Source organism: Neomonachus schauinslandi, chromosome 5, assembly GCF_002201575.2.
Source record: "Neomonachus schauinslandi chromosome 5, ASM220157v2, whole genome shotgun sequence".
Taxonomy (NCBI): Eukaryota; Metazoa; Chordata; class Mammalia; order Carnivora; family Phocidae; genus Neomonachus; species Neomonachus schauinslandi.
The window spans coordinates 10188177-10190442 of NC_058407.1; the positions used below are offsets into that span (position 1 = coordinate 10188177).

At 68.6% G+C, this 2266-nt stretch overlaps 1 protein-coding gene across 1 annotated transcript in view; it reads right to left on the reverse strand.

Moving 5' to 3' along the window:
- The window catches only part of KDELR3 (KDEL endoplasmic reticulum protein retention receptor 3), an 11483-nt gene extending 9435 nt beyond the window's left edge, over positions 1-2048 (reverse strand). Inside the window, exon 1 of the mRNA XM_021687421.1 lies at positions 1807-2048. Within this exon, the coding sequence (XP_021543096.1) occupies positions 1807-1897 (91 nt within the window). The 5' untranslated portion in view covers positions 1898-2048. The remainder of the gene's footprint in view (positions 1-1806) is intronic.
- Positions 2049-2266: the final 218 nt, after the last annotated feature.

A 2266-nucleotide genomic window follows, 5' to 3' on the forward strand; every position in this document is an offset into this window, starting at 1 on the left:
GGGGGGGGGGGGGGGGGGGGGGAGGGCAAGGAGTGGTCAGGGAGGGTCTCACCAGGCTCCGCATCTCTGGGTGGACAGGGCTGGCATCCAGGCACCTCACCTCCTCAGATCCCAACCAGGCCTATGCCAACCCCCCTCCACACACACACAGGATCCAGCACCCAGCTGCCCTTTTCCTTTTTCCACAGCACTTAGCACGTCTAACAAACCTATCATTTACTTGGTTGCTCCGACTGTTGCTTGTTGGCAGTTTCCCACTGCTAGAAAGTCCGCTCCCCCAGGCCAGGGGCTCTGTTCCTGCTTTCCCAGTTATGTCCGGCGGGCCTAGGGCCGTGCTGGTAGAGTGGGTTGGGGAACAGCGCCCCCTCCTGGTCATGGTTGCTCATCCCGCTCAGGGCCCTCCGCGGAAGAGCAGGGACACGTCCGAGCTAGATCCCTCCCCTCACCGGAGCTGGGAGCCCCTCCCGGGGCTCCTGCCTCACTTCCCCGAGTGGGAATCTGAGGGGCCGTGAGTGCCTATCTCTCCAGAGACCGAAAACTGGAATGGCCTGCAGGTCCAGAACCACTCCCTCTGCAATGCCTCTCACCCCAGCACCACCCCCCCACCCCTCACCAAGGCCCCCCGCCCCCGCTGCTCTCTGCCCCCTCTCTCGGTGGGTCCACACAGCTTTCAGAGTGACCTGCTTCAGGTCCCTTCCGGGGCCCCCTCCCCTGCTCTCCAAACTTCCATCACTCCCCAGTCCCGACTCCCTAGCCTGAAACACAAGGCCCCTTCACATTTGGACCCCCAGCCCCCCTGCCACTCATCTCCCTTACGGACCACCCCCAAATCGGGCTGCTCGCTGTCCCTGGGACATTCCCTGCCCTCTGCGACCTGTGGGCTTTTGTACCCCCAGTGTCCTCCACACAGCACACCCTTCCTGGGCGACACTCTGCCCGTCCTCCGGGACCCAGCACAGAGCTGCTGCCTCCATGAAGCCTTCAGGGGTCTGCTCTCTGCCTCCTTGGCCCCCTGCCCGGCCTGCACTCATCTCTGTATCCCCTCAGCCCCGTGCCTAGCCCAGGGTGGGTGCCTCCGGGACACCTGCGGACAAAGATGGCTGCAGGAGGCTTGAGCAGCCTCTTAATGCACTGAGTCTCTTTGGCTACCACCCGTCCCGCTGTGAAACTTCTCCAAACCCCCAGCAGGGCTTCCACACTGCTGGGACCTCTCCTGCCATCCCTGGGCTTCGGCTCCGGGGCAGATCTGGGCTCACCGGGGCCGGGCCTGGTGTCCCTCCTGCCACATCACGGCCGCCTGTGCGCTCGCAGGCAGGGGAGGGAAGAGGGCCCAGCCCGAGGGGCAGTCTGGAGGGGGCAGGGGAGAGCGGTGGGGGGAGGAAAGAGAAGGCCCCGGGAATTGCAGGCTACTTCCTGTGTGCATAACCCCACCCCCCCCCCCCCCCGATCCCCTCGATCGCACCGCGGCCGGAGGCCTCGCCTGCTGCGGAGCGAAGGGAGGGACTGGCAGGAGCAAGAAGGTGTCGCCTCCTCCTTACCTCTGTCCTCTTCCCGCGAGCCGTGGCGGTGCCGAGGCAGGGACGGCGCGGGGGTGAGTGGAGGCACAAGCCCACCCTCCGTCCCTAATCTCCACGGGCCCGCTCTTTGACCAAGTACAACTTGAAAGTTTCTTTGGAAGCTGAGCTGTGCAAAGAGTTTCAAGCACCGCCAAGCCGGAGTCCTCACCTTGCAGGCAGGCGGCATCGGCTGGCCCCGGCCCGCCCCCGGCACCCCCCTCCTCCCCCCGCCGCCCGGGGCGACCCTCACCCGAGCAGCACTTGGACCTCCAGATCTTCCCCAGGAGCAAGATCATGGCCAGGAGGTGGCTCAGGTCGCCGAGGATCCGGAACACGTTCATGGTGCCCCCGGCGGCCCGGCACCGCGCGCCGCCAACTCCCGGGAAACTTTGCGGCGGGCGAGGCGGCTGCCACGTCCCCGGCCCGGCTCTGGGTCCCGCGCGCCGCTGCCCGCGCTCCGAGCCCCGCGCTCCCCGCCCGCCGCCGCTCCGCCAGCGCACTCCCGGCCGGGCGGTGACGTGGCCGGGCCGGCCGCCGAGCCAGGAGAGCCAGGAAGCGCCGCCGCCCGAGATCCCGCCTCCCGCCCGGCCCAGCGCCTCGGGCCCGGGGCGGGGCGGCCGGGGCGAGCCGGGGTGGGGTTCGGGCCGCGGCCTCTGCCGCCGCCCCCCCCGCAGCCCCCGGGGCCTCCCGCACGCCACCTCGGGCCAGCT